The 14438-nt window shown below is 45.3% G+C and overlaps 1 protein-coding gene across 7 annotated transcripts in view; it reads right to left on the reverse strand.

Moving 5' to 3' along the window:
* The window catches only part of MYO18A (myosin XVIIIA), a 475424-nt gene that overhangs the window by 206426 nt on the left and 254560 nt on the right, over window positions 1-14438 (reverse strand). For all 7 annotated transcript variants that reach the window (XM_040338545.1, XM_040338542.1, XM_040338541.1 and 4 more), the window contains one exon: window positions 7734-7875. In XM_040338545.1, the coding sequence (XP_040194479.1) occupies window positions 7734-7875 (142 nt within the window). The remainder of the gene's footprint in view (window positions 1-7733; window positions 7876-14438) is intronic.

Below are 14438 nucleotides of genomic sequence, written 5' to 3' on the forward strand. Positions count from 1 at the left end.
CAGCCCCTGTTCCAGGACTGGTACCTCTACTATCACTTCCTGGGAAAGTAGATGATCTAGAGCCGACTTTAATGCGGCTCCTTTCTCCAGATCGTTTGGAATCCTCGACTCCTGGAAATGAGGAGGAGGAAACCTTAGGAATTCTAGCTTGTAGCCTGTGGCCACGGAAGACCGTACCCACTCGTCGGGAATGCTGGCTTCCCAAATCTCCGAAAAGAGTCGCAGCCTTCCCCCCACCTTCGTGGGTGGGGGCGCCCCTTCATGAGGTAGACTTGGGGGCTGGTTTTGCCGGCTTGCGAAACCACTGCCTCTTGCCCCTAACAGCCTGTCCTCTTGATCTGCTGTTGAAGCCGAAGTTTGTTCTTGCAGGAGGCCGTCGATACTGCTTGGCATTAGAGGGCCCCTGCCCAGGGGAGGACTGTCGTTTAAACGCAGGCCCCTGAACCCTCTTCTTAGTTGGCAAGAGAGTACTCTTGCCGCTTGAAATGGTCTGAATGTATTTATCTAAGTCCTCTCCGAAGAGCCGTCCTCCATGGAAGGGAAACCCTGCCAGGAGCTTCTTGCATGGGGGCTCAGCCTCCCAGCTTTTTAACCATAAGAGTCTTCTCATATGGATAAGGGATAATGATAAACGTGACGCTTGTTGGATAGAATCCTTGATTGCGTCTACCGTAAAACATATGGCTTTAGGGACATCCGAAAATTCTTCTGCCTGCTCGGCAGGAATAAATTCAAGCATTTGTTTAAATTGATCCGATAAAGCTTGAGCGACTCCAATCGCAGCCACGGCTGGCTGTACTACTGCCCCTGCAGAAGTGAAGGAGTTCTTAAGTAGGGCTTCCAAGCGTCTATCAACTGGATCTTTGAAAACCTGTACGTTTTCTACAGGACATGTTAACGATTTGTTAACACATGAGATGGCTGCGTCTACTGCAGGAGAAGCCCATCTCTTGGAAAACTTTTCTTCCATAGGATATAAGACAGAAAATTTCTTAGGTGGAAAGAAAACCTTGTCTGGTTTGTTCCACTCTTGGAACAAGACTCCCTCTAAGAGAGGATGGATCGGAAACACAGCCCTGCTTTGAGGCGCCCTCAGTGAGCCCAAAGCTGAAACCGTCGATACCTGGAGATCTGGTACAGGCAGGTTGAATGCCTTATGGACCAAGTCCGTCAAGCCCTGAATCCACCAGCTCTCCCTCAGGGAGACTGCCCCAGACTCCTCTGTATCCGGATCTTCGATCCCTGAACCTACTTGGTCTCTGTCCAATAGGTCGTCCAATTCCCCAGAGGAAAGGACCTCCTCTTCCGAGGGTCCGCGCACGGGTGACGGAGATCTATTCCGCTTACTACCCCGCATGGCTGCGGCTATCATTTCTCCCATGCTTCTCCGCATCTCATTTAAAGAGGCGAGTAACACCTCCTCCGTGACCACCTTAGGGTTGGGTTGACTCGCGTCAGCTCTAGCCCCAGACCCCGATGGCCCAACGGCTCCCTGTGGGGAAAGCAGCGGCATAGCTCTATCCGAGACCTCAGACTCTGCGGGGGAATCCCCACCTTTTGTACCCTCTGATCTTGATGCCATGGTACAATACCGAGGTACACCTGCTACTTATTGGTACCTGGGACTTATAATAGTTAAATGCCCAAACACCTGTTTGGGGGAAAAAAAATGTTTCCTCTACCCTAGATGACACTTTTTTTTTTTTTTTTTTTTTTTTTTTCAAAGAAAAACTTTTCTTCTCCTTTTTTTTTTTTTTTTTTCAATCTAGGCAAGAAAAAACATTCTATCCCCCTGAGTAGTATTGCCAAAGAAAAGACTATGAGATGGAAAAGAAAACCAGCCTATTCCTAGGCTAAACCACAATCTTCTGAAGACTGTAGTATTCTTTCTGGCCACTGTGTGTCCTCAGCGCCCCGTGCTTCCCTCCAGTCCTTCCTCCCTTAAGCCAGAGAAATGAATGAGCTGTGGCATCTAAGGAAGGGCCGCCCCTTCCTTTAAACCACTGACCCGCCCTTCCCCCCCCAGCTAAAACGGCGCCAAATGCGTCTATAACACGTGCACGCGCACCGCGCGCGCGCCCGCGACGGGGGGGGGGGTTGGGAGGAAGGGCCTCTCTGTTCCTGCAGCCGCAGGCCTGTGAACACACGAGGAGGTCAGCGTTTTGCCTGCCTTGCAGGCATGAGGGAGAGGACTGGATAGAGCATCGCCTGGAGGCTTGCAGGTAAGCATAGCTCTCTGACACACACATACACTTGTACATAAAAGGCCCCACTCACAGCTTTTCCAACACTACCAGGGAGGTCACCTTTTATGGGGAAATATAACATATAGAGCCATCCTATCTTCATGATATGTGACTGGTTTGCCAGATGCAATGCATAACCTTAGGCATGTCCCCTGTGACCTCCCAGAAAAACTTGCTAAGAGCCAAGCCCCGCAGGTTTTTCCCCTTACTTACCTGCTCCATGCCGCAGGACTTTGCCAAGCAAGAGGTCCAATCTTCCCCCATCTCCGTGGGGATGTCTAGACCTTCAGGCCCTGGGAACCTTCTTCTTCCATGAAGGATCCACTGTCCTGGGCCCATACAGCACCCTGGCAAACAGAAAACATTAGGCGCCCCAAAGGTTTCTAAGTTCTGGGCCCAGGGTCCAGCTCTCTTTAAAAAGAAAGCATTATGGGCTATACCCCAAGGGTTTGGGGTCCGGTTACTGACCACTTTAGCGCGCAGGCTTTTTTGGACAGAACCGGTAGCTCACCTAATCCCAAGGATGCGGAGGCAAGCTAAACCATGACTAACACCTAAGACACTGGCGTAAAAACTGAGGTACTCCTCCTATGGGAGGGGGTTATATAGGGAGGGGCATTTCCTGTTTGAAGATTGCCAGTGTCTACACCTGAAGGTACTCCATATAACCCATATAGTAATGAATGCCGCTCTGTGTCCCGTGATGTAACGATAAAGAAATCCATGCATGCTCAGAATCAAGTCGACGCATGCTCGGAAGCATTCAAATTCATTTTTGGAATTTAGTCAGATAGTGTGTATGCAAGACTGATGAACGTCAGCTTCATCGGATATCTGACGAAAAAATCCATCAGATTTGAGTCCATCATTAATCCAATTGTGTGTACACGGCTTAAAGCTACAAATTCTAACAATGTAGAGTGAAGACTGAGATTAGTACAAATGCCCTTTCCTCGCTTGTGCCCTTTAAAAAGAGTTTTGTGCATACAGCTAGGTGTACAAGACAATGTAATTCTATACCACAAAAAGCTGAAACATTTCTGATCAGTAAGGGAATGAGAACTCGCATTAAAATAATTTTCCCTTTTCTTACAAAACCAAAAGCTCCAAAGGGTTAAATCCCAACCACTTAAACATCTACAAACAGGAATAACACTTAAGCCTTTGGTGATCGTCAACTAATTGACATATTTTGTTTAATGATTAACAAATCAATACCCTCTAATTGAAAAACCAATAAAAACAGTGCATTTAAATCTGAATAAGAGCTGCTCTCAATTTTCATTGCCAAATTAAAGTTTCAGGATTAATTAAATTTCAATGCACCATGTACAACCAAGTAATAACTTATCTTATCTTCTAAAAAAAAGAAATGTACATTTGTCGTTTTAAGTAAAATACTCGAGGCACCACTTTTACAAAGTGTCCTGTCTACTCACTGGGGTTGATTTACTAAAGGCACATAGACCATGCACTTTACAAGTGCAGCTGCACTCTACAAGGCTGCAAGGGCATTTTCTCCTGTGATTGGTAAATGAGGATTTAATTTGCAAAGAAAACCCAATCACATGCAAGAATTTTTTTTAAATAAAAACAGCATCTTTGTTTGCACATGATTGGATGATGGAAGTCAGCAGTGTTACCCCTCATTTACTAAGCTCTGGAGCAAATGTCCTTGCAGAGTGCAATGTCTATTTGCCTTTGGTAAATCAACTCGTGTGTGTATTAAAAATTACTTGCAGTGCTTAAAGACATACTAAAGTCTTGCTTTTTTTTGTTTAAAAATAACAAACATGTAGTGGTTTTGCACAGAGCAGCACAGATCCTCCTTTTCTTGGGTCCCTCACCGGTGCTCCTGGCCCCTCCCTTCTGCCGAGCACCCCCACAGCAAGCAGCTTGCGATGGGGGCACCTGAGCTGCTGCTCTGTGTGTCTATTCAGACATGAAGCCGCAGCTTGGCCCCACCCCGTCACTCTCTTCATTGGCGCACTGACTGACAGCACCGAGAGCCATTGGCCAATCAGGAGGGAGAGTTCTGGATAGCTTAGTCTCTCATGCAACATCGCTGAAAGGAGATGGGGCTCAGGTAATTATTGGGCGGCTGCTGCATACTAGAATGCATTAAGATAAAAAAAACTTCTGCCTTTAGAACCACTTTAATCTTCCATAAATTACTATTTTATTTCACTTTCATTGTGTCTTTGAACCTGTCAAAAAAAAATTAACAGCTGCTGCATCTGATTGGATTAAGCTGCTTGGATCAAGTTGCTTTTTAGTCAACAATTTTCCACCCGGCTTCTTCAATTTTTTTAATCAAGGGATGTTGGCTAGGAGACAGTCAAAAAGGCCATCTACTGATTGAAGGATGTTGGGTGGGAAGGGCTGTCTATAGAATGAGTTTTGGAGGATTCATCAGGAACTGGTCGAAAGTTGCAGTGTGGGGTTAGTTTAGGAAGACGGGACAAAGGTAAAAGACAAGGCTAAGCACCACATCAACAGAAAAATTCACAATTTGGATATCACTTCAGCTGTCTATTTCTTGACCTGCCTTTCATCTCCACAAGTTGTTTTAAATGAAGGTAACCTCTGCTTATTAATTTCTTCCTTCAATATGAACTGGGCATACACGTGACTGATTTATTTAAAGTGATTGCTCTGTGCAGTGGATGGCCAGTGCCCTGGGCAGCCCAGATCCTCCTCTTCTCAGGACCCTCTTTGGGTCTCCTGGCCCCTCCCTTCTGTTGAGTGCCCCCACAGCAAGCAACTTGCAATGGGAGCACCCGAGCCGAGCTGTAGCTTTGTGTGTCCATTCAGACACGGAGCCCACGTTCAGCCCTGCCCCCTCCTAATTGGCTAACTCAGGGCTCAAAATTTGCACTCTTTGCTCGCAAATTGCGAGTGGAATTTCATTCAGGGCGAGTGAGGAGCGGGGTGGACCAGGCTGATCGTTTCCTGGCTAGAAGCCGTTTCCAGCCAGAGAACACACAGCGGCAGGACCGGACTGCTGGCGCGGCTTTGAGGTGAGGAGGCTGCAGCGCTCCCCTCCCTCTCTCTCCTCCTCTTGTTATTGTTATATTGCACACACAGCGTGACATCCCCGCTGTGTGTTCTCTGGCTGGAAACAGCTTCTAGCCAGGAAACGATCAGCCTGGTCCACCCCGCTCCTCACTCGCCCTGAATGAGCTGGCTTGTCTCTGTTCGGCGCGTGTAACAAGGTCCCGCCCCCCCCCCTAGACCGGCGTTTGTGAAAGTATCAGTGTTCCCTAGCCAGAGGTGTGGGACCTTGTTACACTGCGCGCGGGGGGGTCCGCTGCTCGCTGAGGAAAGGCAAAGCCTCAGGAGAGGAAAGGGTGGAAGGGAAAGTCAGCTGACCAGCTGACACCAATGCAGTGAAGGGGGAGGAGCTCTCATCCCATGACACAGGAGCGTCCCTAGAGGCATGGGAGCAACGATGAAGAGGAAGGAATCTTCTGAGAAAGTAAGTGACATAATAGTCAGTGCAGCTGATCCCAACCTCTGCCTCTTACTGACCCCCCTCACCACCACAGATCTTATCCCTATCCCCGGTGCCATCCTCCACCACCACCTCTGCCTCTGGATCTTACTGCCAACCCCACCACTGATACCACCACCACCGATCCCACCACCCCTGCCACCGATCCTACCCACCACCACCAATGTCACCACCCCTGCCACCAATCCCTGCCACCGATCCCACCCACCACCACCGACGTCACCACCCCTGCCACCGATCCCACCCACCACCACTGATGTCACCACCCCTGCCACTGATCCCATCACCACCACCGATCCCACCCCCCATACGTCACCACTGCCAGTGATCTTACCTCCTTCACAGCCACCACTGATCCCATCCCCCACCACCACCACTGATCCCACCACCCCCGCCACTGATCCCACCACCACCACCACCACGATCCCACCATGCCCGCCACTGATTCCACCACCACCCCTTACCGTCACCACTGCCAGTGATCTAACACCCCTCACAGCCACCACTGATCCCACCACTGCTTCCACTCACCCCATCCAACCCACCACCACTGATCCCATCCCATTCCCCCATCACTGCTACCACCGCTCACTGTCACTCATCCCAGCCCCATGCTTCAGGGGGCCCATGTCTCACCCCTGTACACCCGGATAGGAGGGGCAGCAGGCGGCATATAGAGGAACCAATAGCTGTGACTGCAGGAGGAAAATGGAGGGTATTGGTTCCTCTATATGCCTCCCGCTGCTTCTCCTATCCGGGTGTACAGGGGTGAGACATGGGCCCCCTGAAGCATGGGGCTGGGATGAGTGACAGTGGTAGCAGTGATGGGGGGAATGGGATCGGGGATGGGAAAATGGAGGGGATCGGTTCCTCTGTATGCTGCCCCCGGCCCTCTTCCTATCCAGGTGTACAGGGGTGACACATGGGCCCTCTAAAATGAGTGCATTGATGGGCACAGTGAGAGTGCATTGATGGGCACAGTGAGAGTGCATTGATGGGCACAGTGAGAGTGCATTGATGGGCACAGTGAGAGTGCATTGATGGGCACAGTGATGGGCACAGTGAGAGTGCATTGATGGGCACAGTGATAGTGCATTGATGGGCACAGTGAGAGTGCATTGATGGGCACAGTGAGAGTGCATTGATGGGCACAGTGAGAGTGCATTGATGGGCACAGTGAGAGTGCATTGATGGGCACAGTGAGAGTGCATTGATGGGCACCGTGAGGCTGCATTCATGGGCACAGTGCGGCTGCATTTGATGGGCACAATGAGGCTGCATTTGATGGGTACTGATATACTTTATGTTAAAGTTGTTTATTTCTTTTTTGAACTTAATTCTGCTGAAAACATTTAACAGTGTAATTTCATGAGATAATTTACAAGGGCGTGTTTAGGGGCGGACTTAGGTGTGGGGCAGGGGAGAGGTTGGGTGGGGCAACTGGTGGCGAGTAACTCTTAAGGTCTGGCTAGTGGCTCAGGACTTGAAATTTTGAGCCCTGGGCTAACTGACTTTCATTGACACCAACGGGAGCCAATGGCGCCTCTGCTGTGTCTAGGCCAATAAAAAGGAAGAGTCATGGATGGCTGAGGCAGTTGTGGAAATCGTTGAATAGAGATGGGGCTCAGGTAAGTATTAAGGGGGCTGCTGCACACAGAAGGCTTTTTATCCTAATGCATAGAATACATTAAGATAACAAACCTTCTGCCTTTACAACCCCTTTAAAATATATACATAAAGCATTATAAAATAAATTGAAACTATATATATATATATATATATATATATATATATATATATATATACACACACGCACATATAAAATTATATAAATAAAAAGGCCACACGCGGATACATTTTTTCACAATAAATTGATCACATACGTATATTAGAATCTGTGTGGGGGAAAAAATGACCAATAATTACATTTTACAGTAAAGTAAATAAAAAAAATGAAGGCACAGTCTTATTACCAGGATGCTCTCCTTCCTGTGGTCCATAGTAAGTAAATAGACGCTCCAATAAGGTGTCCTCATTTCCGCCAGGCTGCAAGGCCTCTTCCTCCAGCAACCACAGCAGACCTCTGGCCTCGTCAGTTCTTGCAAGGGTCCTTACCTGAGATTAAAACCAAGTTCATTACCCAAGATACATTTCTGCCGTCGCCTCCTGTCAAACAATTGTTACAAGCTTATTTTTCATGTGCAAGGGAGCGCAAGCACAAGGAATGAGACCTGCTAACAAACTCCCATTAATCAGAGTAACAACCCCCTCCTTCCCCACTTATCCACAATCTCATTTCTCCGGTCCTCCAGGCAGCTTTGGCTCTAATTGCCAGCCTGATTTTCCTGATGAGATGGCAGCAGAGAAGGGGGACTGGAGAAAAAATAATAATAACAAGGCCGCAGAGTCAGCAGGGGTAATTCTAGGCGCTATTTTAAAGACACTTAAGGAAAAGAATCAATACTTAATGCTTGAGATAGCAAAAACACATTATTTTGTAGTAAAACGTTTTAGTCTGCTTTCTTGCCTCTGTTGAAAATTCAATCTGGGTGGCTACAAGGTAAAATTACAGCCTTCATTAGGGGTGTATATAGGTCCTTTACACATAGACACTACAGCTCTGTGCCTGTCAGTTCTACCCAATTAGTGGTAACAAAGAAGATTGGTTTTCAGATCTCTCAGTCACATCGTCTGCCGGTATCAGAGCCGTGTGTGTGTGTATACACACCTACACAAAAAACATTCACAGTTCCCAAATGAGGAAGTTAGTGATTTAAAAATAAATATAGTTTGCAATGTGGAGTTTTCCAAATAATTCCTATAATAGCCCTTCTGCTCTCCTTATGATTTGTTTTGTCCGTCACAACTGTTGCAGAGAAGCAACTAACCAATCTCTTTCAATCTTCCTTCAAAAAAGTCCATATATTATACGGATTTGTTCAATGTCCTTTGATCTTAGATATTTTTTGAAAATGTGCAAACAAATTTTGCAAACAACTCTTTATTTATATAAAGAAGTAAAGCATCCTTGAGGCTGGGTTCACACTTGTCTGACAAACGCTCCTACATTGGGAGCTCATGTCGCATGACGTGTGAAAATCAATGTTTCCCTATGAGAGCCGTCTTAACTGGTCCTACACAAGTCGGTCCGACTTTGAAAACGCTCCCTGTACTACTTTGGTCCTACATTGATCCTACTTCAGCCCATTGAATATCATTGAAGTCGGACCAAAGTAGGAGCCTTGTCCTTACCATCCGACTTTTGACATGACTTTTGACATCCGCCATGGTGATTACAGCAGCAGTAAAAGGAATTTATCTCACTCTGGGATTGTTTTGATTGGTCAAAGAACAAGTCAGACTATCACAAAGTCGGATCAAAGTAGTATCCTGTTCATGAAAGTAGGATGGATGTAGGACCAATGTAGGACCAATGTAGGACAGATGTCGCAGAGCAAAGTAGGATGAAAGTAGTACTGATGTCGTGTAGTATAGTGTGAACCCAGCCTCAGAGCCAAACCATACATAAAAAGTGTGATATTTTAAAATAAAATAAAAAAAGTAGCATTCTAACGTATTGAGGAGGTACTGAAATGCTAGGCATTCGACACCAAAAAAAAACAAAAAAACACAAGTAAAATCTCTCTTCCAAGATTATGGAGAGAACTTGTAGAAGAAAAATGCAGAACTCGCTTGGTCAGATACTCCAATTTTTTAAAAGGAAAGGAGAGAAAAGGGAAGCCAAAATGACACTTATAGGCTCCAGAAAGATAGGAAAAGGAAGAAAGTGGGGAAGAGGAGAGTGGGGAGAAAAAAAAAGGCCTTTGAATTTATCAAAGCGATGTAATATAAAAACAAACCAAAACAATCAATTTAGTTGTATGAAATCAGACTGGCCCTAGCATTACATAATTGATGATAGATCTAAGGCCTCAGTCACATTTATGTATAGGGCCGTCAGCGGATTCTTACAGTTAGAATCACAGGTGACTGAATAGCAAGGACCGGGAAGCCTGTAAAAAAAACAATGACAGACTGCCAGCCGCTGTGATCATTTATGCGCATATCTAGGGACTATCTGCAGTTAGGGATAAATGATCGACCTTGGACACAGACAGGTGACATCCAGGACCAATCATCTGTCCCTAACCCTAGGTAACCCCAGGATGTGCGGATACATACGAACAGCGGCAGCCAGCCATGGCTCCGGTCAGTATGTAACTGCTTTGTATGCTCAATCACCTGTGACTACTGATGGCCCCATTTAGAAATATGATTGAGGCGTAAAGAAAATGGTACTCTCAAATTGGATAGGGTGTGTTTAGCTTTAAACTAGCATTATCTAAAACATATGTATTTTTTTTTACAATTCTGCTTCACATAGATTTTTCTAACCTATCTGTATATACGGTAATGTAGTAAATCCCTTTAGTGATCTATTGCTGCAAGAGGATAACTAAGAAGCCTCTAGCAGTGTAAAGTACATTTTATGTTGCAGGTAACATGAGCCCTAATGACATTCCCACAACTTTCAATATCCCACTAGAGTCTGAGCAATTCATAGCAATTGTGTATATTCACTGTAACTTATACGGTATCTTATATGGCATGAGACAAACTCCAAGTAATGAGCAAATATAGCTGGTCCTATGCGCACATATTGTATAATTCAATTACAGAAACCAGCATATACGACAAAGATACATGCAACCATCTATGTGTAAATTAAGCAGATTATATTTATAGATAAGGAACCCAAAAGTTAGATTTCCTTTCGAACACAAACGTTTGTTACCCAACTGGAATATGCAGTTGATAGTTCTTAAGGAAACCAGGTTTTAACCTTGATAGGGAAATGGCATATTTCATATTAACGTTGGCCTCACAAATATCTAATAAAGCTTGTAATATCAAGGTTATTCTGGTAACGTTTAGCTGACTCGTGTGATTGGAAAGTGATTGTAAGCGGACTCTATGGAGAAATTAGCCCCCTCTCCTTCAGGAATGTGCCTCCTTAGGTCATATTGTTGCTTACAAGGGGGGTTGGCCAGGGGTGGTCTTTTCCTTACATTCAAGTTCTATATTTCCAGAGCCAAAACTGGTAGGATTTTAGTCTCAGCTTGCGTTATGCCCCAGTCTGAATCTGGTCGGCCATGCTGCATAAAAGCAGGTTGACTCCATGGCGAAACAGCATCTTTAGAGTGGTATTCTTGTTATATTTTCTTTATCTTTATCTGTATCTGTCAGTAGTTCCATGGAGGCCCCACCTTGTGACTTACAAGACTTAAAGGACCTGCTACTGACAGCTTTGTGTAAGATACCACAGCATACCTTCAGAGGTCTAGTGGAGTCCATGCCTCGACAGGTTATGGTGGGTGGCCACAATGTTATGGCTGATTAGTGTATATAATAGGCAGGGTATTATAATTCTGGCATGCCTAGGATAGCCAATTATATCCATAAATCTATCATTTTATTCATCCTTCACATTATTCTATGTCATTATAACCAAATCGCTGTGGACATCATGTACAAAGTGCCAGACTGAACAACAGATGATTTCCAGCTTGACAACCAATAAACTGCTTTCCGGTTTCTTGGGCAGCATAAAATATGCAAAGGAAGCACTGACTAGTTTCTAGGCGGGAAACAGATGAATTTCAGGTATGGATTCTATTGCATAGCTACATTGGCTCGGCTAGGACCAACAAAAATATACTTATTCCATATCTGACTTTGTGAAAGCAGTGAAAGCAGTGAACAGCTGTAGTAGCCACCACTAATACAGCGAGTTCGCCGTCTTCCAGGGTCCTGTGCCAAGCGGCTGCTCTGATGCATAGCAAAGGGGGATTGCTTGCTTCGCATCAGTGCCATTCACAGAATGCATTGCATTATTCTCAATGAATACAAGCCATTCTTTGATCGGACAAGGTGGAGAGGCAGGTCAATGACCTCAAGATTTACACCTCGCCCAATCAGAGAACACTTTGCATCATTGACTGAAAATAATTCTTTGAATGGCGCCCTTGCCGAGTGAGCAGCCCCCTGTGGGCCAGCTGCTCTGGGCGGGACCTAAAAGAGAGCGAGGATCACTGTAGTAGCGATGGCTACTACAGTGATTCTTCACTTCCAAATGGATTGGCCAGGTATGGTGCAGTGTAAAAATGCAAAAAAATCCACACTTTGAGTTCAGCTTTAAAACCGAAATCGCAAAGTCCCCAACTACCAGGAGCACTGTGGATATTTTATGGGCTGTTGATCAGTAAAATAAAATAGGGAATTGGCAAGGTACAATATCCTATAGTACTTTATGGAATGACGAAGACAGTGCATATGTAATTAGTAAATACGGCTGCTCCCCAGAAACATATACTTACAAACTACACCTAGAAATAAGGGGCCAGATTCACAGCGGAGATACGACGGAGTATCTCAGATACTCCGTCGTATCTCTCAGAGTATCTATGCGACTAATTCATAGAATCAGTTACGCATAGATAGCCCTAAGATCCGACAGGTGTAATTGTTTTACACTGTCGGATCTTAGGATGCAGTACTGCGGCGGGTATGCAAATTAGGAGTTACGGCGATCCACAACGGTTTTTCGCGTTCGCTACGTCGCTGCTAGTCTAGTTTTCCGTCGCAAAGTTAGTAGTCGTTTTTGGTGCCTTAACTTTACACAGCACACGTATGTGCTGTATAAAGTATGGCCGTTGTTCCCGCGTCGAAATGTAAAAATCAACGTCGTTTGCGCAAGACGTCCGGGAATACGAAAGTACACTACGCACGTCGCCGTTCGAAAAAATGACATCACTTCGCGCAAAGCACGGCGGGAATTACGAAATGGAGCATGCGCAGTAGTTCCGGCGCGGGAGCGCGCCTAATTTAAATGGCACACGCCCCTTTAAATTACGCGGGCTTACGCCGGAGTAATTTTTCACGCAAGTGCTTGGTGAATCAGGCACTTGAGATGAAAAATTGCGGCGGTGTAACGTATCTACGATACGTTACACCGCTGCGATTCTACCTGAATCTGGCCCAAGGTTCTTTGCATGTATGAGATTACTTACAGTATTCTCCTTTACATGTGCATATGTGCGATAAAATGACTACATCACCCACATCCTTTTTTTGATTCATGCCAAGCCTCACCTGGAATGAAAGCTTTGCTCTGGTTTTCCCTGATCAGCTCACCTGCTGCAGCCATTACAGTAGGGTTGAGCTCTCTCTGCATAGGTCTTAAATGTATTATACATTTTGGAGAATGTAACTGGATGGGTTAAAACACCCAAAAGGTTAATGGGATAAGAGATACAGGAAGCAAGGGATGCCATAGCCCACTATACCGGAACATAATTTCTGGCTGAACTACATGAACCCTCATTATCTTTATTATTGTTCTAACTTTTATCTTTTTTTAGGCCTTTGATTACAAGTAAAGGAGATGTGTGTTTATAGACACATCTCCTCGCCTGCTGCAACTTAAGCAGTTAGACACCTGTTCAGTCTTCCACAGCCTGCCGTTACATCCATGCATATAAACATCATTTAGACACTGCATCACACTGCGCACAAGAACACAAGAGTTTTATTAGAGCAGAAAGAATTGCATGGACCATTTTATCTCCATACATACCTAATGTATGAGAGTCAAAACATCATTGTTTAGTAAACTAGTCCCCAGAAAATTCAGTAAGGGTGACTATAAGGTAAATTACAGTCAGAATGATAATGCATTTGTAAAGATGTCTCTGCTCGATGCAAAGGCACTTTGTAAAAAGGGTGATTTTTTTTTAAATTAAGTTTTCACAAGTAAAGCAACATCATTAGGTTTCAAAACAGACCAAAGCCAAAGCAGGTACATCAAATAAATATTATGTAGTAGCCTATCCATCTAGCATAAGTAATTTTAGGCACTAACAAATTTCCCTCAACTCTTTACCAGCACCTGCAAAAAGTCTGCTGTTCACAGAGCTCAATAACTCAATATGAATTTTACATATAGCCGATTAAGATAAATTACTCATTCTCCTCCCTTACTCTTGTTTAGAGACACTGTTGCAAAAGACTAGACAACCCCTAATGTGCTGTCCCTTGGATAACTTTTAACACATATTATATTATCACATATATTTTTATTCCTAAATCAAACACTGTACACATACACATGCAGTAAAGAATGGATTTAAAACATTTAAAACGGAGCTCCACCCAAAACCTTTTGGGGGAGGGGGGGAGCAGGTACCTGGTTTTGACTGTTCGGCTCCCCCCTCCTCCTTCCCCCACTGCCGAACCAGAGGACACAGCACGATTCGCGCATGCGCAGTAGGGAACCAGCTGCAAAGCTGCAAGTCTTCACTGCTGGTTTCCCTTAATGAAGATAGCGGTGGCAGCACCCGATAGCCGATTTTTAAAAATCAGCTTAGGTGAGGATTCCTGGACAGGTAAGTGTCCGAATATTTAAAGTCAGCAGCTACAGCATTTGTAGCCGACTTATTTTTTCTGCAGGAGCCTGGCGCTCCACTTTAAGGCTGGCATACATGGCTCAATTTCCTATTTTTCACCCGAAAAGGGAGAAAATATCAATGTATTCCCAGCTGCGACACCCACGGCTGCCTGAATACAACAGCCCTGACAAACAGTGACTGCATTTAATTTGTCAGCGCCACCCGGCCTTG

Source organism: Rana temporaria, chromosome 2 (genome assembly GCF_905171775.1).
Source record: "Rana temporaria chromosome 2, aRanTem1.1, whole genome shotgun sequence".
Taxonomy (NCBI): domain Eukaryota; kingdom Metazoa; phylum Chordata; class Amphibia; order Anura; family Ranidae; genus Rana; species Rana temporaria.